Below are 24,616 nucleotides of genomic sequence, written 5' to 3'. Positions count from 1 at the left end.
CAAGGGCCTGAGTTCAATCCCCAGTTCCACCAAAAAAACAAAAAAATGTTTATACATCGGGCTGGTGAGATGGCTCAGTGGTCTAAAGCACCTACTTAGAACAAGCTTAGCAAAGCACAGGGACTGCGGTTCAATCCCCCAGCACCACATGCCAGCCAGCCCCCGCCCCCTGGTGGGCTGAGCTGGCCACACACACACACACACACACACACACATAAATAAATAAATAAATAAATAAATAAATAAATAAATAAAGGAGTGAACACCCGTGTAAGTTATAGACTTTAGATAATCCTTCAGAGGTCATGGCTGATGTGAGAGATACAAATTCTTCATACATATAGTTAAGGGGTAACATCTGGTTGGTCACCTTTGTAGGATTAATTAAAGTGTCTCAATTTTGGTATTGGTTGTGACAAAGGTGCTATGCTAGAGGAAGATGAAAATAGTGGAAGAAGATGGGCTGGGGAGTCCTTCCCGTCTTGCAAGATGGTGGGTAAAACACTGAGAAGCCAGACACTAAAGAGAAGAGACCCAAAGCCAAGAAGGCTTCTGCCAGTGGTACTGGTAAAAAAGTAAGGTGAAGGCAAAAAAGCCCAAGAAGGCGCCACCCCACTGCAGTCGAAATCCTGTCCTGGTTAGAGGAATTGGTAGATACTCCTGATCTGCTGTGTATTCCAGAAAGGCTTTGTACAAGAGAAAGTACACAGCTGCTAAATCAAAGGTTGAGAAGAAAAAGGAGAAAGTTCTTGCTACGATCACAAAACCGGTCGGTAGCAACAAGAATGGAGGCACCTGGGTGGTGAAGCTTTGAAAAATGCCTAGATCCTACCCTACTGAAGATGTGCCCCGAAAGCTCTTGAGCCACAGCAAGAAACCCTTCAGTCAGCATGTGAGGAAACTTCGAGCTAGCATTACTCCCGGCACCATCTTGATCATCCTCACTGGGTGTCACAGAGGCAATAGAGTGGTCTTCCTGAGGCAGTTGGCCAGCAGGTTGCTACTTGTGATTGGGCCTCTTAACCTTAATCGTGTTCTTCTACAAAGAACACACCAGAAATCTGTCATTGCCACCTCTACAAAAATTGATATCAGCAAAGTGAAAATCCCCAAACACCTCACTGATGCTTACTTCAAGAAGAAGAAGCTGCAGAAGCCCAGACACCAGGAGGGCGAGATCTTCGACACCGAGAGAGGGAGATACCAGATTTCAGAGCAGCGCAAGGTGGATTGGAAAGTGGTGGACTCACAGATTTTAGCAAAAATCAAAGCTATTCCTCAGCTTTGGGGCTACCTGTGATTCATTTGTGCTCTGACAAATGGAATTTATCCTCATAAATTAGTGTTCTAAAATTCTTACTAAGAATCTAATTAAATAACTGATACATTAAAAAAAGATGGGCCGTGGAGGAGGTGTATTTGGAAATAATAAACTTGTTTAATTTTTCCATAAATGTAAAATTATTTTAAAAAATAGTCTGTTTAAAAATGTGTTTCCCGAAAGAATTTTTTTATTTTTTAAGCCTGGTTGATATTTGGTGTTCAGAGAACATGAGCTGTCACTAATAAGCCACTTGGGTGTCTGAAAATACATGCTTTCCCCCTTAAGGGCAGAAGGAGTGTTTCTCCTGGCTTACGCTCTTCCATGGTTGAAAAGGAGCTAATATAAAAGGCACAGTTTTTAAACAAAGCTGAATGAGGGGCACCATTTCCAAGGCTGCAAATAGGGAGGCCAAATGCTTTGCATTCAGTGAGCAGAATTATCAAAATGATTGTTGACCAGAGCTAAGGATCATAAGTGAAATGCATTTCTTTAAAACCCAGCTTGAGATAAACCTGCATAACAGTTGCATTCTCCTGATACTCTGTCTCTCCAACTCTAGGTCAAAGTTTTAAATGGCATCTGTGACAAAACAATTCGATCTGCCACCGACCCTGTCATGAGCCAGTGTGCGTGCCTGGAGGAGGTCCACTTACCCAACGTCAAACCTGGGGAAGGCTTGGTAAGGGTTCTGATACTTGTTTTATTTTTTGAATAATACATACCAGTATTTACTAAAGTTTTCTTTAACTATTTCTCATTGTTTTCACTGTAATTCTGAGTAGTGGACTTACATTAGATTACCATCTGCTGTTATGTAATTAGTAATTTGCTATCTTAAACTCTGTTGGTGTTTTTAGCTCCATAGTGTAAAAATAACCATAATTTAAGAGGTGAATGGTCCTATCGTAATGGCTTTATTTTTTAGGACTTAGCAATGCAAGGGAATAGGAGACATCTATACAAAGAAGGGATGGTCTCTGGGTACAAAAACAACATCTGTTCTGCAAGTGCCTATTAGCACTTATGATGAAAGTGAGAAGAGGCTGGGAAAGGAAATGATTCCCATTTAAAGTGTCTTGTAAGTCGTGTGTGATACGGCTCTGAGCTATGTGAATTTGCAGTGTATGTTGTATATCCCATGAGATTAATCAGCTGGAATTCAGACAACAGTGGGGTCCATTGAATTAACTTAGAGCCTTTGAGTCAGAGAGAGCTTACAAGTCAGTTTCTTCTTGGGGCTGCTGAAAGGAATACATTAGATGGTGAATGGCAAGTGCTCAGCGCTGAAAGCGTAGAGCACGTTCACAATTAGTAGCTATAGCTTGTGTTACTTCTTTTGATGGTGATGGTGAAGAAGATGAAGAGGAGGAGGGCAGAGGTGCCCTGTGTGTGGACAGCCATGAGAGCCATCAATAAGTCTCTAAGTCTCTTCTTAGATAAGAAAACAAAAGCTGGACATGGTGGTAGAGACCTGTAACCCTAGCACTCCAGAAGACTGAGGCAGGAGGATTGCAAGTTTGAGCCCAGCCTTGGGAGGTTAGCAAGACCTTGTCTGGAAATTAAAAACAAAACAAAAAAATCAAAATGCCAATAAACTCCAGTTCTTAGTGAGCAGAAATCTATATATGATACATGGTTTCAGTGTAAGTGATAGATTATAGCAGAGTGGACGTGGAGGAATTCCTGGAGGTGAGTTTATAGCTAAGGATGGAAGCAGACCGAAGGTCCTGTGCCTGTTATAATGAGTTGTGCTTTCTCATTATACATGTGTGGCCTAGAAAAGGGCTATTGCTGTGTGTGGGGAGCTCATAGTTCTGCAGATGGAAGCAACCATCTGAGAGGAGTGGAGAAACCTCGAGGGCTTGCACGTCAGGTGACATTCTCTTTATAGTGTGGGCCAGGATACTGAGCAGGGCCAAAGTTCAGGGTCAGAATGACTTTGACGGTATTATAAGATAGATAGTGAGACGAGCAGCTGCTTTGTTGTTGTTGTTCTTTCCCCATACGATAGTAGATTAATAAAAACATTTTACTTGTGAATTGTCCAACTACAAGAGTAATTCCTGGGCTGGGGAGAAAGCTCAGCGGTCTAAGTGCCTGCCTGGCTAGCACAAGAATCCCAAGTTCAGTTCCTGGTACTATATGCTGAGCCGGCCCCAGAAGCCCGGTTGCTGAAACCAGGTGTGGTAGCACATGCCTGTAATCCCAGTGCTGGGGAGGCTGAGACAAGAGGATCACTGAGCTGGGTAGTGTAATCCTGTACCAAATAAATAAATGAATGAATGAATGAATGAATGAATGAATAGAATATTTCCTGGATGATATGCTGTTCACCTCTGATTTGGCCTATGGGCTTTTTGGAAGAAACATACTCATCCTCCTCCTTTCCCAAATGGAGCAGTGCATGTTTTAATTTGAGGCCTGCACTGTATTACAGTATTCATTTGTGCATCCCAAACAAGTAGCCCCATAACTACTGCTGATACCAAATTTAACTGACTGTGTTGTATCCCAGGACAAAGAGATGGTCAGGAAAGAAGAGTCATTGTTTGAAATGCCTCCTCACTCATGAGCAGGTCTGAGAAAATTCGTACATCCTAAAGAGTTGTGGCACATTTCTATGTGCCCTGTATACAAATTATAGTATCAAAGAGATCACACATCTGATTTTTTTCACTGGGTTTTGTTTTGTTTCATTCTCCTTTACTGTCCCCTGGATCTTATTTCACAGGTGTTTCAGGAGGCTTAAAAATGAGCCTTGTTCTGAAGGGTTTGTACTTAATGTTTCATAAGTTGAAGTCTCATTCGTGGCCCCTGTCTCTACCTAGTGGAGTAATGAGTTAATGTATTGGTGATTCATTCTAGGGCATGTACATCAAATCAACATATGATGGATTGCATGTGATTACTGGGACTACAGAAAATGTAAGTGTATCCTTTAAATGTAAAAGCCATTGTGTGTTTAACCAAATTTGACACAGAGCTTTGTTCTTTTCATTTAAATGTGTGCATGCTGTCATCTGTAGTGAGGGCCAGCAGCGTGGGTGCCTGTTTTGTCTGTTGATAGATGACTGTACCACTTATCACCAGCTGTTGTCAATTTATTATTAAAATTGTCTTTTATCAGTCTTGTTCGCACACCATGCTGAGCTTGTAGCCTCACCCGTGTTAATCGTTGCTTTTGCACCATGGAAATGTTAAATCATAAATACACAAACAGTATTCTTTCTGTTTTTGTGAACTGTTCTTAGAAGAATAGGATTGGTGGCCATATATGTTAAATACATTTTTTGTTTAACATAAATTTTATGTGTCTCCAAAGTAGTTATTTTGAGATTTTTACATGAACCAAATTCTTTCTGTAGTTACATTTCAGAATAGTTGTCATGATATTGAATTTTAGCCCCTCCCCTGTAGTACTTTAATAGAAAAAGCTGATCTGTTTCTACTGTAAAAGACTTTTATACACTATTTACTTTCTTCTGGAAATTTTGCTATATCTGCATGTATGTGTGTGTGTGTGTGGGGGGGGTGTTCTTATTGCCTCAAGTGTTTTAAATTTGCAAAAAGAAGAGCTACTTTCATGCTCTTTTTGCAACCTACAGCATAGGCAGTTGTTGAATGATTGGATGACATTGATCTGAAGCTAAAAGTATTTGACTAGCTTCCCTGGGTCTGTGTAAAAGAAACATGTGTCTAATGAATTAATCTAGTCTTTAATCAATTAAGAGAAGGGCATATAATTCCACAAAATAGGAGAAATTTTGGTAACTTTTCTAGTCTATTTGATGAAAATGCACATCTCATTTTATACTTCAGTTGCTAGGTCTTCTGATAAAAGAAAGTAGTGTAATCTTTGATGAGTGTTGGTGATAGGCACATGATTTTTGAAGTAAGGAAATGACATTGCTTAAAGTAATCGATGGATTATAATCCAATTACATGGTTCTTATAGATAGCTGAGTGGAAGATAGTGATGTCTTCAAGCATTCTAGGTTGAGACTCAGCACTGAGAATCACTAGAAATTTTTGTATTCCCTCACCTAGCAGGTAATAATAAGTAACACAGGGAGAGATCTTCACAGTTTTAGGCTAGGAATGGTATCAAAGAAAAACAAAAGCACAATGCTTTGTATGATTCATGCTCAAGACCCAGTAGGTTGTGGCCCAGCCATGATAAGAGCTTGTTCATGTACCACTTAGCCCACTGCTTTGGAGTTGGATGAATTCAGAAAGATAGAGAATGTCATTTCAGTTTTTTTTTTTTTTTTTTTTTTTTTTAGGTTGGAATACGAGATGTTGCGGCGTGACTGGAGTCAAAACGGTGCCCCTCCCTCCCCAGTGCTGGGATTATAGGTGTGTCCCACCATGGGTGTGTGCTGTGCCCAGGGTTTTTTTTTTTTTTTTTTTTTTGTACTGGGGATCAAATTAAGGACCTTGTGCTTGCCAGGCAGGCACTTATGCCACTGAGCTATCTCCTTGGCTATCATTTCAGTTTTTAAGGAGTTGAAGTTTTGTTTTTAAATGTATATAGTGCAGGGTCTACAGAGTCTACAGGGTCTCACTACATAGATTTGACTCGTAGTGATCCTCCTGTTTACAGCCTCCCAAGCACTGGGATTACAGGTGTGTGCCACCACGCCCCGGCTCAGTCGCCGTCTCATTACACCTGGAGGTAGAGACAGCATAGCAGGCCCAGGGATGGAACCCCAGCTCCTGCATCTGCCTAAGCAGGTGCTTTAATCCACTGAGCTATCTGGCTGGCCCAGGAGTTGAAGGGTTGCGGTCTAGCAATATGATGACTATATTATTTGATGTAACCAGACCTGCTTTCAAAGTCAATGCATGGAACACTATAGCATTACCACCAGACAGTGTAGGCTGTCCTCTTCTGCCCTGCCCCTTTTTGTTTAAAGATGAGAATTGAATGAGAAACTTAAACAAAGATGCATTTTATTCAAATGCAATGTCAAATGTCACTGATGATATATATCTTCCCAAAGTACTAAAAGAATCATAATACTAGGTGACAGGTCCAGGCTTTCCCTAGAGTTAGTCTGTTCTGGTATTCTCATGTAGAACTGTATGGACACCATCACCAAAAGAAGTGGTTCACATATTGCTGCAGATCAAAGAAAGCAAGCTTGTCTTCTGTTTGTTAATTGCTTCGGTCCCTCAGTTACATTTATTGAATGCCTAGTGTGTGCTAGATAGTCTTGTAGCTAAGGCTGGGAAGTAGGAAAGAGTCTACTTCCCCAGAGCTTAAGCTGGATATTGTATACTTATAGGTAGATATTTTATACTTAGGATTTCAGAATCAGATTGTTTTAGAGGATGAGTGGCAGTGGGCAGAAGTCTCTCATTGCCTTCTCACCTGGATTGTCTCCATGTTCCTTCTCTTGGGCTGCAGATGGGATGCAGTCCCAGCAGACCATTCTCAGAGCACCAGCCATGTTTTGGAGGTTACCTCAGAGATCAGGATCATTTCACAGTGATTCTCTATCTGACCTCTTTTTTGATGTTATTCAGGATCTAGAAGGGGAGTTGTGACACCACCCTATCCGTATTCTTATCCTCCACTATGAGATGTGGTGGAAAGTAGATTAGCTTCTGAAGAGAGGCCATTCTTCTTCAGGTCGTCACCCTTTTGCAGCAAATGAGAACGGGCATTATATTTCAGTAGTCTGACTCTTGGTGAAGATAAGCAGGCGTTACTGCCCTAGGGAAAGTTTTGGAATCAAGTGCTCTCTTTACCAGTGTTCTGCCAACACAGGACTCCTGATCGCTTGGTGGAACATTTGAGAAAGGAATTCATGGAGGTCCTTAGGAAGGAAAGTCAGTCAAGGACACAAGTATTTGTGTTTTATGATTATAGGTCTATAAACAGGGACTTCTTGGCCTTCGGGCCATGTTTTTATGGAGAACTTACATGACATGGCTTTGCTCAGGAAGATAAAATGCACTGTGTTCATCAGGAAACTGGGCTAGTATCTCACACAGGTACAAAAAGAGGCAGAGATAAATTCAGTTTTTAGAAAGAGTGAGTCACAAGAAAGAGATTCTAGAGAAGATATCCCACTGGGTACCTGTATTCAGGGTCTCGGGTGAGGCCATTATGTGGCCTTGTGCTGAGCTGGATAAATCAGAGAGCCTTTCTACAGCTCAGTGCTGCTTGCTTATTCATGTCTTGGGAGCTTATCATAGCAGCGGACTGATTAAAGTTCAGCAAGGGTGTCTTGAGTTTTCTTGTCAACCCCCCAGGAGGTCCATGCTCAAAGGAGCTATTTTGTTTTCGAAGAGCTGTACATTGTTTAATGATTCCAGCCAGTTATAAAAGTCACAACATTAACTACTTTGACTTACATAATGTTTAATTAGAATTTCAGAAATCAAAGTTTTATCCTTTCTTTTTCTTCTGTTGTATGACAGCTCTTAAACATGAAGAGTGCTGTGTTGCTTGTATCCATAAGAATAGTCTGAGCAATCTAGTTGGCAAATGGATTAGATCCCTTTGTGTGTATAGTTTTCTCATTGCAAATTAATAGCAGTGTATTATGAAGGAGAACCAAAAGTTTGGACTTTGTCTTGATACTGAAGGCTCACTCACTTTTAATTTACCTGGAAATTTAAAAAAATACATTTATTTTTTTAAAATTTCTTCTACTGCTATCAACTTTTTATTTTAATAGCATTGTGATGATATTTAAAAGACTGTGGTAAGGGAAGATTTAGGTTTAATAAGGAAAAGGAATGATAGAGTTACAAAGATAATTCTTATCTCTTAAATGCTATGTCAGCTTTCACATGATTAATTCTGATAGAGATATTTGTGAGGTATTTTTGAGATGATCCAGTGGTTTTTAGCAACAGATTGTTTCAGCAGGATGTCCAGACTTTCCACAGGTTAAATAAACTTAACTGTTCTAATGGATAGATTATCTATTACAACAGACACCAATAAAATAGTAAACACGGTCTTTATATGCTAGCTCCATGGACTGCATAATCTCAGGAGACTAATACATTATCTTCTTTTTCCTGAGAAAGTTTTTATTTAGTTGTGTACAGAAGAAAGAATAGAAGCAGAAAGTATTAGAAGGCTTGAAAACTAAGACAAATCTCTTTATCTGTATATAGTCTCCTGCAGATAGATCTCAGAAAATTCATGCTGGGGATGAAGTCATTCAAGTTAATCGGCAAACTGTGGTGAGTTTGTTCCTTGAGGCCTATTTTTCCTCTTTTAACTAAATCTAAAATCCTTTGGTTTAAATTTTTAAAAGTGCAATTTCTGTCTGATTTTCTGCTATCTTAAGGAGTGCTAAGACAGACGGTGCTACCTGTTTATTTGGTCACAACTCTCATTTCTTTGAAATAAATTCACAGACTTGATTTTTCTTTATTCATGAACATGTCCTCTAACTTGTTTTTTCCCTCCGAAGGTGGGATGGCAGCTAAAAAACCTGGTGAAGAAATTGAGAGAGAATCCCACTGGAGTTGTGTTACTGCTAAAGAAGAGACCTACGGGTTCATTCAACTTCACTCCTGCCCCTCTGAAGAACCTGCGCTGGAAGCCTCCTCTTGTGCAGGTGCCTGTCATTTTTGTAGGGCTTGTCCAGCATCAAGGTGTAAACGGAGTCAGGGTCTGGCTTTTCTCATTAAAACAGAAAACAAATTAAAATATGAAGGTGGTTGCTTTTAGGAGTTGGTTTGTATCTGGGTTACTCTTCTTTCATTGCTGGGACAAATATCCGACACCCAAAATTAAGGAAGGAAAGGTTTATTTAGCTCACAGTTAGTGGAGGTTTCAGTCCGTGCTCAGATGGCTCCAAGGCAGAGTGGCACATGGCACAGAGCCACATGGCACAGAGCAACTGTTCATGGTGTGGGCAAAGAGCAAAGAGCAAAGGGAGGGATAATGTCTCTGACAGCTAGCTAGCTTCTCTCCCTTCCTTACATTGTAATGCAGATTACCCACCCCAGGAGCAGGCTGTAGCTCTCAATCCTTGATCCCAGCGTTGGATCAAGAATCAATCACAAACTCCAGAAGCTGACCCATGACTGCATGAGGCTTTGGGGGGACAAGTTGATCCAAACCATAACAATTTGTGCTTATTCTGTAATCCTGCTTATATGAGAAGTGCTTATTCCACTGAGCCATCTCCCTGGCCCATTCCTGCTTATATGAAAAGATAAGTTCTAACTCTACACTGAGCACTATGACAAACCACTAGTCATAGATCACTGTTTGAAGTAATAAAATGATGCAAAGTTCAATTCCTTCATCCCCTGGCCCTATTCAGGCACTGAGTAGTCACATGTTGCTGGTGCTACTGTAGTAGGCAGGCCAAGTAGAGACATTTCCACTGTTGCACAGCATTTACTCTGGGCTTCTTCTGCCATTTTATACCTGTGTAACTACACAATTTCAGCACAGTCCTATGGAGTCCACAAGGGACTGAAGGCTTAGCAGTACCTTATGAAGCCAGAGGCAAGGGTGGTGGATGTGGCCCACCCAGTGGAGAGCTACATGGAGACAGGAGATGGTGTGGGTGACACATTCATCCACATTGCCAAAATGACAGGATTTCTAAGGCTAAGTAGCATTTTAGTGTGAATATATATTACATTTTCTATTTTGTTTGCTTATCTGTTGGTGCACACATAGGTGGAGTCTGTAGTTTGGTACCTGTAAATAACCCTGCCATGAACATGGCAGTGCAGGTGTCTCTTTGACATGCTGATTTCACTTCCTTTGTATACATGCCTAGTGATGGGATTGCTGGGTTATATGGACTTCTCAATACTGTTTTCTATAATGCAGATACTGATTTACATTCTACCAACAATGTATCTTGGTTTCCTTTTCTCTATTCCTTACCAGCCCTTGCTATGTCTCTTCTTTTTGGTAGTAGCCATGATAGCATCTCCCTATAGATTTGATTTCCATTTTCCTGATGATTAATGACATTGAGCTTTTATTCGTACACCTTTTGATCATTTTGTATGTCTGATTTTCAGAAATGTCTATTCAGGTCCTTTGCCCACTTTTCAATTGATCTATTTGTTTTTTCAATATTGAATTGACTTCTTTCTATATTTTGGGTGTTAAACCCTCATCAAATATATGACTTACAAGTACTTTCTCCCATTATATAGGTTGTCTTTGCACTCTGCTCGTTGTTTGTTTTTCTGTGGGTAAGCCTTTTAGTTTGAGCTAGGCTGTTGTCTGTTTTAGCTTTTGTTGTTTGTACTATGGGGTAAATAGCCTGACAGCTATTCCTTACAACTCAGCATACTGACCACATCTCAGCTGCATTGTGTGTATTTCTCAGTCTAAATCTTTAGATACATTTACATTTTAAGTGTTCTTGACTTCTCAAGGCATGATACCATGTCAGAGGCACTTAATTCATTATAGATAATTGATGGAGAGCTGCCTACCACGTGTTAGCTCTGCCAGCTAACTGATGCAGAAGAAGCTTTGAGCTTTAGAAGAAGGGCTGTGTAGGTGAGGGCCTCTTTTCCAAGTGGGGTGGGGCACTTTGTAGGTGGAGGGGTAGGTAGAATCTACATTGGCAGATGAGCGTTTGTTCCATGGAGGAAAGAATGCTGTTCTTTAAACACTCTCACCCCACACAGTGTGGGTGTGCTGCCTCAAGGGAAGGGAAGTGTCTTAGGTGAGGTTTTCCTAGAAACACAGTTGAGATTCTTACAAAAGCTGCTTTTAAGGGTGTGTCTCAAGTCAATTTGTAAGAGAGAAAGAGAGGCATAATGAGGGATCCCAGAGCAACTCTAGCTTTAGTCGTTGGTCCTGAGGGGTCCCTACATAACCTGGAAGATGCTGGCCTTGATCACCTTGCTCAAGGGAGGCAAATGTCAGTAGAGGGCCACATCTGGGGAAAAGGCAGGTCTGAGCCTTTGGCAGCAACAACAGAGGCATTTAAGGTAGCCAAGGTGATGCAGGGGCTCTGGGTAGGCACCAAGCTCCGACTGCAAGGAATGAGCAGCTCAGATTCCCTGGCGTTAGAAATGGTAAAATGTCTGGTTAGATGAGATGGGATAGCAGTCAATACTGAGTAATAGGCTAGAGGGTATGGGCTTCATCCCATAGGTAGCAATTTGACTCTTATTTTTACATTAGCATTTGTGCTCTTTGCTAGGGTCACTGTTGGCAGGCATGGTGGTGCACACCTGTAATCCCAGCACTTGGGACGCTGAGGCAGAAAGATTGCTATGAGTTTGAGAGACCAGCATGGGCTACATAGTGATTTCAAGGCCAGCCTCAACTACATAGGGAGACCGTGACTCAAAAAAAAACAAAAAAGAAGAAACGAAAAAGAAAAACAGCAAAAAAAGTGAATATAAAGTCCAAAGTCATGGAATTGGCCAGGCTGAGTATTTCTCCTTAGCGTCACAATCACTACCTTTCTTCCTCTTTTCTTTTGGCCTTCTCTTTGTGTCTGTGTCCCAATCTCCTGTTCTTCAGGGGACATGGGTTGTGCTGCACTGAGCCTTCCTTAGTGATCTTATTTTAACCTCTTTAAAGACCTAGTCTTGGAATACAGATAGAGTCAGAGGTACTAGGGTTAGGACTTCAGCGTATGAGTTAGGGGATGCAGTTCAGCCTAAATCAATACCTGAGCCCTGGTGGGAGACTGTTGTGTGAGTTGGATGGGATGTAGGCTGTGTGGCTTTGGGGCTAGGCTGATGATGGGTGACCAGTAACGCAAGAGGCCACTGGGAAGAAGCCACCAAGGGCCCACACAGCAGCCCAGATGTGGTTGTGAGGATGGCACAAAGCTAGGGTGCTGGCACACCATCCTAGCTCTGCCGCTTGCTGGCAGTGGGCCTCTGGCCAGGTGTTGAATTCCCTCAGCTTCCCCGTCCTACTAGAGATGGCTTTGAGAGAGGCACTAAGGAAGGCCAGAAAAGCAAGGGAGAAGAAGCAGGTGGCCAAATGCAATGGGGAACCTGGGAGGTGATAGAAATCAGAAAGCCAGAAAGGAGAAGGCAGAGAAGGCATCTTCAGTCCGATCGAGTCATAGGAACAACCACCTGGATGTGTTAAAAACTTACAGGAAAATTATGTTGATGCACGGCGTAGTTTGTTCCTTGACCTCTGGAAGCTCACTTTGGAAGGGATACTTTGCCATTTTCTCTGGTTTTGCCTACCTTCCCACCAAATTTTACTAATTGCAGTTTGGGAAAGAGGCGATAGGGAGAGATAGGGATACATTGTTCTGAATCTGACCTAGGGAGATAACTATTGCAGAACTCATTGTACAGCTCCGCTGTGAACTGTTCTTGCCATGTATCCAGGGTATTTTCTAAATATAAACACTATTAGACAAAGACTGTAGATGTATTCAGCCCTTGACCCCAGCCGTTTCTCTGAATGTCATTCTCCTATGTTCTTTATGCCCAGATGTGTGCCATTCTCGGAACAGAGCTGTTTTGTTCTTTTCAGGATTATTAGTGTTGTCCTGTCACCCAAAGGACATTCAGGGATCATTGTTTTTACACCGCAGTCCTAGTAAATGAAAGCTGTTGATATGGAAGTTTTCATCAGTGTGGGAATTTTTAGGGAATAACTATCTTGTAGGAATGAATGTTCCAATTCACTTTTGCTTCTAAGTTTCTGAGGCTCTTGGTCCCTGTGCTTTTAGTTAGGGTCCAAGATTGCTATCCAGAGAAGGTCATCTTTCCACTTGGAGTAGAAATGACAGATTATGTGCTAGTGGCCAAGAGCTGAGATGTTGGGATTCCAGCAAATAGGAGACAGAAGCCAGAGTCCCAACTCTCTGTGCCTCAAGGAACCTCGTGAAAATAGCTGTCCTGTGACTGTCACGGTGCTGCTTGTAGCTTTCTTGACACTGGCTGTACCTACAATCCTTGGAAGGCAGTTTACAGTCCCACTCTGGTGGGAGCTTCTGTCTCAGCCTGGATAGACAGGCTTTAGGCTTAGCACAGTTCTCATAGGCCTTTCCCAAATATCCACGTGACTTTCACGCTGGCCTTTCACCCATCAGAATAAGGTTTATCATCATTGCTGTTGTTCAACTGTAGAAGGGTAGGACTTAAGGTCTTGCCCAAGATTTAAAAAAACTGGTTGGTTGAGACTGTTAAACTTAACTGTAATTAAGTTGTATGGATATAAAATGTTTTAATTAACTTGTAGCTTTGAATATATATATATATATATATATATATATATATATATATATATTACATGTGTGTGTGTGTGCATGTATATTCTGAAGTTAAATGTGGCAGAAGATTGTATACTCTTCTATGTGACAGTGTCCTAGGCCTTTGTGTGTATGGTCTCACTTTTCAGCGCGACCCTATTGAGTACCATTCTTGTTTCCATCATTTGCCTTTCTATAGAGGAGGAAGAGGGGACTTGAGTGACTGGTGCAGTGACACAGAAGTAATCCGAAGGGTAATCAGGGTTGCACCAGACAGAATGCAAGCCCACCCTCCTTGTCAGTGGCAGCCCTGTTAGTGATTTTCATGAACTAAATCCATACTGCACCTATCTGCAAGTATCCCTGTTTTATAGAGGAGAAAAGGGAAGCGTGGATGCTTGATATTCCCAGAGCTATAACTGTAATCTTGGCACCTGAGCCCCGAGCACACTTAGTTAACTCTGAGTGTCTCCAAGAGGCCTACATATGGAGTCCTCAGTGGCTGTCAGCAGATGTATGAGTTCAGCCTCTGCTTGCACATGACACAGGTCTTTTTTTTTTTTTGTAATGTATTTGATTGTTGCAGGATCTCACTATGCAGCTCAGACTCATGGTGATCCTCCTGCTTTCAGCCTCCCCAGTGCTGGGATTATAGGCATGCGCCACTATGTCTTGACTCTGTGGTCCAGACTCTGTGGCCAGCTCATCCCATTTGGGGGGCAGGGCTGGCATGGCAGGTGGTGCCACGGATTGAACCGTCATGTCTATGCTTGCCTGATCTGGTCTAAGTAGGCACTTTAGTTCGCTGAGGTATCTCGCCGGCCCAGCACTGGTCTTAAAGCTGGGCAGGGATAGGTATGCCTGGGGTAATCTCGGCACTGATTTCCACTGTTGCTCTCTGTGTGGTCCTATTGCAGAGCTCACCCCCACCCATGAAAACTCAGTCCCCTGAAAGCACCATGGATGCCTCTCTGAAGAAGGAGAAGCCAGCTATCCTGGATCTATATATTCCGCCTCCACCCACTGTTCCCTACTCTCCTCGGTAGGTTGCTCCTGTTCTCATGCCATGTACATCTCCTGTGCATGTAAATTACGAATGGCGGTATGAAGACCCCTGGATCTAAGGGAGGAGGTTGCCAGACTGCAGGGTGATGGGGCTGAGTCTAAAGGGAGCGCACAGGAAACACAGGAGGAGGAGGAGGAGGAGGCCTGTGTTACAAGGGGTTATGCAGTTGGCTGGAGTGGACCTTTCAGAAAAGAATATCAAAATATTTTACTTTTGGAAACTTTACAAATGTAGGTGTACCTTCTGGGACCTTGGAAAGAGCTATCTGGAAGACTTTGAGTTTTAAGTTTCATAAACGTCATAAATTTATCTGTGGAGTGCCATGAATGTTGTAGCTTAGTTTTGTAAAGAAAGGTATTCTTTGTGGCACTTTTACAAACTATATGAGGTAATTTGATCTGTAACTATGTGTGTGTCTATGCGTGGGGAAGGTAGAATACCTTAAAGATAGTTGCCTTCTTCATGGTTGGCTTAAATGTGATATGGTATAATGAGGGTGGTTGTACTGCGTGGTACATGGGAGATGGCTGATGACTTAGGTACACTCAGGCTTACGTAAGTCAGCTCACATATTTATATATGCTGATAGACTTGAGGACCTGAATCATTTCCTCAGTGTGCACTTCCCATTGAGAAATCTGGAAGGGCACCAGTCACAGAACAGACCCGATCCCCAGAAACCTGCCAGTGTCTCATTTAGCTATTTAAGAAGAAATTGAGAAATAGGTAATTATGCTCTATGTTGTAAGACACAGTTCAGGCTGCATTTTTTTTGTAGTGGCCTTTTTCTCCACTTTGGAATTTTCCATTGATTTGTTTTTATTCAGCTGAGCTATTTACTTCTTTTGCACTTTTTTCTCTGGGGTCAGAGAAGATTCACCTGGTTTTATATGGAATGCATGACAGCATGTGGAGGATTTCCCCTAAGTGACGGGGGCATTCTGGGTGTAGACAGCCCTCTGCCCTGGAGTTACAGGCTTGAGTCATGTGGACACAGGGTCTGAAGGGAGCTTAAGGTGCAAGGTATGCATTGGCTCTGCATGTAGCACAGTTTCAGGGACAACAAAGGTGTGGATTGTTGCATTAGAAATTTAGGGGGCGCTGGGATGTGGCTCAATGGAACAGCACCTGCCCAGCACTTGGGAGACTCTTCAACCCAGGCTATTTTTCTATGGGCCTTCTGGTGAGTCACGGAAATAGTGCAGAGGAGGGACAATGGGAGTGGGCCTTTTAATCTGGGGGAGATGTGTATTTGTGTACCCCTATGAATGCACACTAATGAGGGATATTTTCTGAGTAATAAAAATGCAAATGAATTGGAGAGACATGAGTAGTGAGTCATGAAAGGCTTATGAATGGGGAAGTTAGACACTAGGTTAAAAAGTGGGGAAAGAGGTTCTTGGGTGGGAGGGATAAGCAGGCAGCAGGCGCACCTGGGATTGCCACACACAGGCAAAGCCGATCAGGAGATTGAGCTGAGACTCACCTCATTCTGGGTTTCATCCAGCAGTGTTTGTAGTGATTATCTAAAGGAATTTGCTAAGTGCAAAAAACCAATCAAACAGAAGAACAATACAAACATCTGGTAACTTGGATTTAACAGATACTAAATTTTATTATAAACCGATATTTAGATAGAATTAGGATGGAATCGGTGATGCAGCTTTTCCCAGTTTCTTTATTGAATTCGGCAATAGTCACTCTGTTGATTATTACAAAGGGTGCTTTGTGTAGTTGGCATAATTTTCAAACCCAACAACTTCATTATGCGTCAAGAGTCTTCTTCCCTGGATGTTGGCAGTGATACTGTGTTTGCCTTGAAAAACATTTCAGTAACTCACACCTTAATGTCTGATTCCTGTTGCAACTATAAGATTCCATTACAAGATTAAACAAAGGAAAGCTAGAGCTATCTTTGTCAAGGCATATATTTATGATTGAGCTACTATGGAAAAAAACCCCTGCATTTCCTCTGATTTAATAGAGTGACGGTGTTTGTTCTTGTTAATAGGGGTCTGTGTACAATTTAGTGGTACCTAGAATTGAAATAAGGTAGTGCTTTTCCATAATTGGCAAAGGAGAAGGTGTCATGTGCTGAATGGGTTCTAGAATTCTTCAGTAGGAGAACGCTTGTGCACAATGTAATTTTTACACAATGTCTTCCAGGGATGAGAACAGGAGTTTTGTTTATGGAGGACTCAGTAAGTGTAAACAACCACTGCCTAGGCCTAAGGGCTCGGAGTCCCCAAATTCCTTCTTGGATCACGAGAGCCGAAGACGAAGATTCACTATTGCCGATTCTGATCAGTTGCCTGGGTATTCAGTAGAAACCAATGTTCTGCCCACAAAAATGAGAGAGAAAACACCATCTTATGGTAAGTTCCCCAGTGTTTGTCTTGTTCTTCCATTACCTTTTACTTCTCATTCCCACCCCCTTCCTTACTTGGAACTGATGGGTGAATTTGGCAGACATTAAGGGTAATCTGAGGAAAACATAAACCGCAATGAAATTCTAAGTATGAGACCTTTATTCTGCTCTCTAAAGCAAAGCCTTGTTGAGCCATTACTCTGCCTGGCATCAAAGCCCAGCTGGGTGAGCTCATGTTACAGTTTTAACTTTCAGTGCCTGGGTTTTAACTGTAGAGTTACAGACTCAAGGCTCAGGTTTGGCACGCCTTTGCCCTAATTGCTTGCTGTGGAAACACACTGCGTTGAAGTATTTTCCTTATTTTAAAACTTGTTATTGCTTCTGCCTAAGTGAGTGTGTTCGTATGGGGTCTAAGTTCTAAATAAAGGAAAAGATTGAGTAAAGTCTCCAAGCTTGATAGCTTTGTCACCTTCCTTCTCCTTCCTCTGCAGGCAAGCCCCGACCTTTGTCCATGCCAGCAGATGGGAACTGGATGGGGATTGTGGACCCTTTTGCCAGACCTCGAGGTCAGGGGAGGAAAGGTATGTTTCATCTAAGATGACCAAACGGTGGCATGCAAAGCCCAAAGACCCAGATCCACACCCCTACTCTGCTCCTAAATATGTTTATAGTAAGTGGAGAGGAACCTAGTTTTTTCCATTTGTCATGTGTTAGATTAAACCTGCTAAAGACCTCTTAAGATCTTACTTAGTTCAAGAATGGCAAAATTATATGATCTTAGTTAGTGCTTATAAATCTCCTAATGAACATTGTGGACTTTGGAAAGGTTGTAGATAAAAATGGCCTGAGTTTTAAACAGGCAGAAATAAATTATTCATTAAATAATCTCATTCTAAGTTTTGTAGCTGTTATTAATTAGAGTCTGTTTGATTTCTGGTGAACAAAGATGCATTTTCTCTCCCTAGTTCTTCTTGGGATAGAGAATAAAAAGTATTTGAGTAATTACTATTTGATAGAAATTTGTGTTTCATTCACCTTGTAACTGAAGTTACTAGTTACTCATCTAGTCTAATGGGAAGTGCTTAAGAACACTTATTTATTTATTTTTTTGCCAGATTGCATTTGATTATCATAGCAAGGCATAGTATTGCTTCTATAAAGTTGAAGCATAGGGCAGTTGAAAAATTATATAAAGTATAATAACTCTTAGGTAGTAAATGAAAGAAAAATTCTGTAGCCCTGACTCCTTGACATCTGCTAGTGACTTGCTAAAGGTTTTCACCCAAGTGCCTGTACCACCTGGATTATGCTAAAGTGACAGAGGGATGGGATGCCAGTCTATACAGTTCAGGATTTTTACACGTGAAAATCTGTGGAGCAGTCAGCAGGTGGCAGGGCTGTCCTTTGTTTAGACTTTGAGATAGTAGGATCTTCCATGCTGTTCTCAGGAATATCGATTTCTTTCTGTTATATATTGAGAGATGGATTATATTGAAGAGAGTGAATATGGCAAATGGAAAAACAAAATCTTTGTCCCTCTATTCCTTCTCCTGCATTTCTTACCCCAGAATTAAAGACCATTTGCATATGGACATGTTATAAGAATAACAATGTCTTTGGGCTATGACTTGTAGCATAAAGTTCTTCTTTTAAAAATGTACTACTTGGTGTTCTTAGTGTGTTTGGAGCTATTCCTCAGTTACCATAGTCTAATTTCAGAACATTGTCATACCTCAAAATGTGTTCATTATCCCCTGTACTGCTAGCCAGTCCTTCTGTCTTCAGCCTTCCCCAGTTCCTTAAACTCATCTACTTTAAGTCCATGGATTTGCCTATTCTGGACATTTCATATAAATACACTCACATATAGCTTTTGAAAATTATTTGTATTTTTAAAATTTATTTTCCATTTATGTATTTGGTACAGGGTCTCACTATGCAGCTGGGACTCTTAGTGATTCTTTTGTGTTCAACCTCCCCAGCATGCAGGATTACAGGCATGCACCACCACTCCTGGACTCATTCGCTGGCTCAGTGCGCCCCCCGGGAGCAGAGCCGGCCCAGCATGTGGTGCTGGGAATTAAACCTTGATCCCTGTGCTTGCCAAAGCAGGCGCTTAGTCTGCTGAGCTATCTCGCCATCCCAATGGTACACTTTGGTTTTTGGCGGAACCAGGGATTGAACTCAGGCCCTTGCTTTTGCTAGGGAAGTGCTTATTCTACTGAGCCATCTCCCCAGCCCCCAATGCTACACTGTTGAAAGATTAATTTGCTTCTAAAACCTAAGAACAATCACTGTGAGTGTTTTGTGTATCTTCCAGTTCCTACATTTACATTGTTACATGCTACCAAAAAAAAAAAGGAAAGCAGAAGAAAGTGTTCAGTAACACCATGTAATGCAAATATTATCTAGAACATGTAATTTCTTAATATAGCTGCATGAGCGTTGCATGTCTTGGCTGGAACCTCTGCTTACTCCGTTTGCTGTCACTGCTAGGTTATTTCTGTGCTTTCACCCTCTAGCACACGTACCATTCAGTAAGCATCCCTGTAGATCTTCGCACATTCGGGGGAATGGGATTTCTAAAGAGGGCTGCATGTTGCAAGTGTGCCCTGCCTTTTACATTTCTATTTAGTCTCTTAAAAGCCAGTCCTTCCCCAGAAGGTCAGCTACCACATGAAGCGAGATGCTCTTTGTTTTCAGGAATGTCCCCACCATGCAAGACATTAAAGTCTTTGACTCTTTGCTGGACAGCGGCCCCCTTTCCTGCCCAAATGTTCCTTGACACTGACCCACAACAGGAAACCCTGCCCTGGGGTGCAGGCTTGTGCAGTAGCGCTGAGCACAAACAGTTGGGAGGCGGAGTGAGAGAATCAGACCTCTTTCAGTCTCTAGTATTCTTCAGGACTGAGGATTGAATTTGGGCCTTTCACACTGTGCTACCTTTCCCAGTCCTCTTTTAATTTTTTAATTCTTTTTTTTTTTTTGAAAGTCTGGGCGGAGTGTTGCCTGAGCAACGCCCGGTGCCTTCCAGCACCATCCCCACACTTCAGGGTGCTGCGTCCGCCCCGCCCCGCCCCCCCCCCCCATGACAGCGGCAGTGGGACGTGTGCCTGATATGCCCACCCAGTCTCCTCCCCTGCGTGGCTCGGGGATGGGGTGGGGTGGGAGGTAGGCCTGAATGACAGAGGGCCAGGAGGCAGAGGTGCCTCCTTGGATTGGGACACCCAACACATAGCGACAGCCTGGGGAGGGAGGGTGGAGGGGGCACGCCCCCAGAAGGAAGTGTCAGACACACGCATGCACCTGCCTAAGTTTTTAATTTTTGAGACAGGTTTTCCCTAAATTGGTCAGTTGCCCAAATTAGGCTCAAATTTGTGATCCTCCTGTCTCAGCCTCCCAGAATGCTGGGATTATAGGCATGCATCCCACTACAGGGTACCATCTGTTTTTTCTTTTTAGTTTTTATTTTATTTTAAAGAGAATAAAAAAATAGATAAAACAATTAGAAATGATACAGAGGGGTTAGGGAGATAGCTCAGTAGTCTAAGCACCTGCATGGCAAGTGCAAGGACCCAAGTTCCATCCCTGGTACCACATTGCTGTGCTGGTCCTGGAAGCCCTGGCACTCTGTGCTGGCTCTGAACCCAGGTGTGGTGGCACATGCCTGCAATCCCAGCACTGAGGAGGCTGAGAGAGAATGATCACTATGAGCCTAAGCTGTGTAGTGAGACCCTGTACCCGTTAAATAAATAAAAAATTAAAAAGGAATTTGAAAAGAAATGATAACAGAATTTCAAAGAACACGATGATAAGAATTCAACAATGGCTGTTATGTTGCATATTGTTATCTCCGAAGTATTGCTCTAATTACCAGAAATGAGCATGAAAAATTGGTCAAAATAAAAATTTTAAGCATTCACTGCTCCCTTCAATAAACAAATCAATATGAGTAGTTCAGTCATCCTAGCCATCCTGTGTATATGCATGCATATTTTTTTCCTTTTTTCTTTCTTCCTATCACCTGAAGCCTTTGCTTTTTAATTTTAAGTGAATTATGAAAATCTGTTGGTAAAGAAGTGTAGGTTCTCTTGACCTGCTGGACCCTTTTGTTACCTCTGAGGTGTGAAAGCACCCTTGTTTTCAAACACCAGGGGGCGAGCTGGGTGGCCCATGTATGCCTATGTCCTTGGTGTCTGCTTTTTCCCCAATGATGACTTGCTGTGGCTGTGGATAGCTGATTTAACACAATCCTGGGCTTTGTCTGGACACAGGGGAGGATGCCCTCTGCCGGTACTTCAGTAATGAGCGGATCCCGCCGATCATCGAAGAGAGCGCCTCTTCCGGATACAGATTCTCCCGGCCCTCTGCTGAGCGGCAGCTGGTGCGTGGTGCAGACTACATCCGTGGGAGCAGGTGCTACCTCCACGCAGACCTGCACAGCAGCGCCACCATCCCGTTCCCGGAGGAGGGGACCAAGAAGAAGGCCGCCTCCGCGGAGCCGTCCCTGCTGGTCAGCTGGCTCACGCGCCTGAAGCTGTTGACTCACTGAGGTCGCCCGCTGGACCCTGGGCGCCTGTTCCCAAGTGCCTTGCCCCTGGGGACAGCCACTCCCGCTTCACCGCAGGCTTCCCCAGTGACCTTTCATCACTTCCTCTGTATTTCCTAGAAAGTTGTGGACTGCCCTTCCTGGCCCTTCGTCATTGGATGGCAGCAGACCCAGGGGATTTTAGGGACCACTCATGAAAACAGGAGGAGGACAGTGTCTGCCCCTTCCAGAATGACACCTGGAGGCGCATCTACACAATGGTGTTGGCCAGACATGCACTGGTCACTCTCAGGAGCTGGCCACTTCTGCTGCTGTTTTCTTGGGTGGGGAGACTCAGTTGGATGGCTCTTGTCATATAACTATGTGACTTGTGGTCCAATTTTTTTTTTTTAACCTGAAAAAGCCAGTTGGAGAAAAGATTTTTGTCTAGATTTTTAAAGCGTATGTACCATTATTTGTACGCACAGCGGCTTCAGTGTTGAAGGGACGTGTGGCAAGTGTGTGCTCTTCTGAGCAGAGGCTGGGGCGTGGGTCTGTTCCATGCGGTTAATACTTTTGTTCAGAAGCTCCGCCTGTGCTGGTTAGTAGAGGGGCCCAGGAGCATGTGTGGATAGGGAAGCAGCGCTGGGTGACTGGCAAGAGGAACCTGGTTGGTCTGTATTATTGTCTTTAAGGGAAAAGAAGCTGTAAGATTTGCTGAAAGCCAAAGTACCATTCAGGAAAGTTAAAGCTACAGGATTTAGGTTTGTGAAAGACACATCGGTTTGCATTTGTTGCCTGTGTGTTGTCTGTCTTTTGGAAAGAACCACAGTTCTTCAAAATGAGACACATTTTGCTAACTAGAAATATCTTGGAAAGCCTTGTGGTCACTAGCTTTCAACTAGCTTCAGGTATTTTGAAAAAGTGCATCCGAATATTAACTCTTGTGTAAACAGAATGTATGATATTTTGTTAGAATGGAAAAATACTATCTTGTTAATTTAAGTGTTTTAAATATAGTTGTATATTTTTCTTACTCTTAGTCACATGTAATTGAAATATTTCTGTTTTGCGTCAGTCACGAAGCTAATGAAACTGAGTGTTGAAGGTGTTTTCAGATTTACAAGTGACCAGCCTCGTTGTTGCCAGTTTGGCACTAATATTAAAAAAATACAATAAAGCCTCCTAGGCATTTTGGAATTTTATGAATTAGTAGTGGGAGGGGCTGAAGGAACACACATAAAATAAAATTATAATAGGGAATTCTTCAAGGTACCTTCCTAGGCATAGCTGGAGTCCCCTACCTCAGCTACACTCTCACCCTGTGGAATTGTTTTGCTTCACTGACGTACCTGAAATTCAGCCCATGACAAATTCACCCCAGTGGCTAAAACTCTTTCCTCTAAAATGCCTCTACTGGGGGCCAGGGAGATAGCTCAGTGCAATAAGCGCTTCCCTGGCAAGCACAAGGGCCTGAGTTCAATCCCCGGTTCCGCCAAAAAAAAAAAAAAAGAAAAGAGATCTAAAATGCCTCTATTGCAGTGAGGTTAAAGGAGCCTGCAGCCCCTCCCATGAGGGTGGCTGAAGTCACAGGCTCTCTTTTCCTGTCAGCCTCAGAGGGAGCTTTGGGAAGGGAGTATGTTGTGTGGGGGGCTGTGCGTGTGCTATGCAGATTGGATAAGAAGATCCTGAAGATGAGATTCAGTGGCTGCCTCCAAGGTGACAGGGTGGAGTGTGCTCACAGGACACTGCTGGCCAGAAGGGAGCTATATAGAAGGACAGCCGGGATTGCCAGCTGTACCATTCATGGAGCTGGCTCTGCGCCCGAAAAGCAGAGTGGCTCTGCTTCCTTTTGCTTCTGGATTTAGGGAGCACTCTTGTGCTATAGTTCTACTACTTAAGGCTTTAAAGAGCTTTGGAGGTCTTATCTGGCATGGTGGCCCCTTGTCTATGTGGGAAATTCTACTTGTAAATTGAAGCTGAGTTTTCAGAACTCACTCTTAACTGTGCAGCATCACACTGTATTTCTGAGACCCTTCCTGAAGCCCCAAGGGAAGGTCAGAGAAGGTTCTGACTTCCTTTACCCAGAGTTAGTCTTGGTAGTTTTGTTTTTATTTGTACTTTTATCTTGGATTTTTCTCCTGAATTCTGTTGAGAATTATATTGCTGCTAAAAAATGCTGTCCAACTCTTACTTTCGAAATATATAAATAACAGTTAATAGGAATTTCTTAGAGCTGAATAGAAGTTGCTTGCCTCAATATCAATCCAGATTAAAGGTGGACACAAGCTAATATATGAAGATGCAGGGTGAAGTAGTAATTTAAAACAGAGATCTTTCTGTCTTACCAGCCCTATCCCAGCCTCATTTTTGAGAATCATATTTTACAACATCTCTATAATCAGATCAGATGATGACACATAGGCACATACCAAGGTATCGCACTTCTCACTATCTGAAATGAAGTTAACGGGTGGTGTAACCTGCTTCTGAGCAGGCATAGCAGTGTCCTGTCCTAGCCAAAATGCAAACAAATAATTTCAGAGACATTATTTTAATAGGTAAATATTTGGGCATGATTATGAAATAATGAAGTTATTATTAATAATGGAGTTATTTCACAAGTTACAAAATAATGAAACAAGTGTGTATGTGTGAGGTGTGATAAAAATATGCTTTTTTATATGGTGTTTTTAAATTAAAAAGATTACAGTAAAAGACACGTTGCCTTCTAAGTACTCCCCCTTGCCTCCAGCCCACTTAGCTCACTGTTCTTGACACTTTCCAAAGCAGTTCTGGAAAACGCACGTGGTGTCTTTACTTGTGCTACCATGACTTCCTCTGTGTCCTGAATTGCTGCAGAATGTTTACTGAACTTTCCTGGCCATGGACCTTGGGGTGGGAAGGAGCCAGAAGTTGCACAGTGCCAGACCCAGGAATAAGCTGGCTGAGGACACACTGCCATGTTTTTACAAGCTTTTTTGATGGTACTTGGCAGCGGCATTCACCATATTTTTGATCACACCTTGTAAAGACACAAAGACTTCTAGAAGTGCTTCAGAAAACAGCAAAAATAATGGAATGTGTGTTCAAAGCAAGTGGGGAGGATTCTGAGGGTGATGAATGGCTATGTGTCTTTTAC

General features: G+C 42.5%; 2 protein-coding genes across 2 annotated transcripts in view; both read left to right on the top strand.

Moving 5' to 3' along the window:
- Positions 1-22,801, top strand: part of Cnksr3 (CNKSR family member 3) — a 99,041-nt gene extending 76,240 nt beyond the window's left edge. Inside the window, exons 6-13 of the mRNA XM_004628496.2 lie at positions 1,884-2,003; positions 4,190-4,249; positions 8,462-8,530; positions 8,764-8,910; positions 14,430-14,554; positions 16,745-16,953; positions 17,438-17,527; positions 21,221-22,801. Coding sequence (XP_004628553.1) covers positions 1,884-2,003; positions 4,190-4,249; positions 8,462-8,530; positions 8,764-8,910; positions 14,430-14,554; positions 16,745-16,953; positions 17,438-17,527; positions 21,221-21,498 — 1,098 coding nt within the window. The 3' untranslated portion in view covers positions 21,499-22,801. The remainder of the gene's footprint in view (positions 1-1,883; positions 2,004-4,189; positions 4,250-8,461; positions 8,531-8,763; positions 8,911-14,429; positions 14,555-16,744; positions 16,954-17,437; positions 17,528-21,220) is intronic.
- On the top strand, positions 818-1,346 carry LOC105741801 (60S ribosomal protein L6-like). The gene has a single exon (XM_023712259.1). The coding sequence runs from the start codon at positions 818-820 to the stop codon at positions 1,298-1,300; it is 483 nt and encodes a 160-aa protein (XP_023568027.1). The 3' UTR covers positions 1,301-1,346.
- Positions 22,802-24,616: the final 1,815 nt, after the last annotated feature.

The sequence above is a fragment of the Octodon degus genome, unplaced genomic scaffold (assembly GCF_000260255.1).
Source record: "Octodon degus isolate 3935 unplaced genomic scaffold, OctDeg1.0 scaffold00024, whole genome shotgun sequence".
Classification (NCBI taxonomy): domain Eukaryota; kingdom Metazoa; phylum Chordata; class Mammalia; order Rodentia; family Octodontidae; genus Octodon; species Octodon degus.
Note: the sequence above shows the minus strand (reverse complement) of the source record. Positions and strands in the feature narration are given on the sequence as shown.

Coding starts and splice junctions, on each gene's coding strand:
- LOC105741801 (XM_023712259.1), top strand. CDS start 818: ATGCCTAGATCCTACCCTACTGAAGATGTGCCCCGAAAGCTCTTGAGC.